We start from the raw sequence: 840 nt of genomic DNA on the forward strand, positions 1-840 counted from the left end.
CAAACATTTCCAGAAAGGGGGTATGTGAATCCTTCTCCCCCTTTGACTCTATGCAACAGGTTGCTTAAACCTCCATAATACAGCATTTACTGCTCCTTTAACAAATACAGAGGCTTTTTAGTATCCTACTCGTGTCAGAAAGCCAAATTGAGCCTCTCAGTTAAATCGACTTATGTTTCCTTTCCCAGGTCTGGACCCTCTCAGTCTGGGGTGGTCCTCCCAGCCCTCAAACAGAGCCTCAGCTCCACCATTGCAGAAAGACAGAGGAGGACCCGGGCTGTGCAGAGAGACCGTTTCAAAAGAATGGTGCAGTGACATGATCAAAACTACCACAGCTTCACCTACATCCATCTCAGGACTTGGGCTTCTCTGGCTGTTCTGAAAAACCTTAATCACAAAAACTGAGTGTACTCTATGGAATAAATTCCATATGAACTATTTATGTTCTCTCATTTGATGTTTTTTAAATGGCTATATTACGTCAGTGGGAACATACATTTACTAATGAAGGACAGGTTATATAAGAAGATAAAAACAAAAATGAAGTCTATAGACTTAAAAAAGCATTTCATTTTGCACACAAAAAGAAGAGGAAAGAATGTCTCAGATCTAGTTTTGTACTGAGAACGGTAAATTTATTTATTTATTTATTTATTTTTACCAAACAGTGCATTTTATGACATTTAAACTATTAAAGTTCAACACCTCTAACTTAAAACTGGCTGCTTATTTTAGTTTTAGTGTAGCTCTCACTGCACATTTGTTGTAATTCTGCTAATATGATTGCAGAAATGTTGTATTTTACGGAAATGAAGCGACCATTGACTCTAAGCGACCATT

At 37.7% G+C, this 840-nt stretch overlaps 1 protein-coding gene across 1 annotated transcript in view; it reads left to right on the forward strand.

Moving 5' to 3' along the window:
• si:ch211-222n4.2 (uncharacterized protein LOC101885505 homolog) overlaps positions 1-517 on the forward strand; it is a 6490-nt gene extending 5973 nt beyond the window's left edge. The window contains exons 6-7 of the mRNA XM_038734613.1: positions 1-20; positions 189-517. The exon at positions 1-20 is cut by the window's left edge and continues 40 nt beyond it. Of these exons, the coding sequence (XP_038590541.1) occupies positions 1-20; positions 189-315 (147 nt within the window). The 3' untranslated portion in view covers positions 316-517. The remainder of the gene's footprint in view (positions 21-188) is intronic.
• Positions 518-840: the final 323 nt, after the last annotated feature.

This window comes from Micropterus salmoides, unplaced genomic scaffold (genome assembly GCF_014851395.1).
Source record: "Micropterus salmoides isolate LMB-PRFRI ecotype aquatic unplaced genomic scaffold, ASM1485139v1 Ms_hic_scaffold_20, whole genome shotgun sequence".
In the NCBI taxonomy this organism is placed as follows: Eukaryota; Metazoa; Chordata; class Actinopteri; order Centrarchiformes; family Centrarchidae; genus Micropterus; species Micropterus salmoides.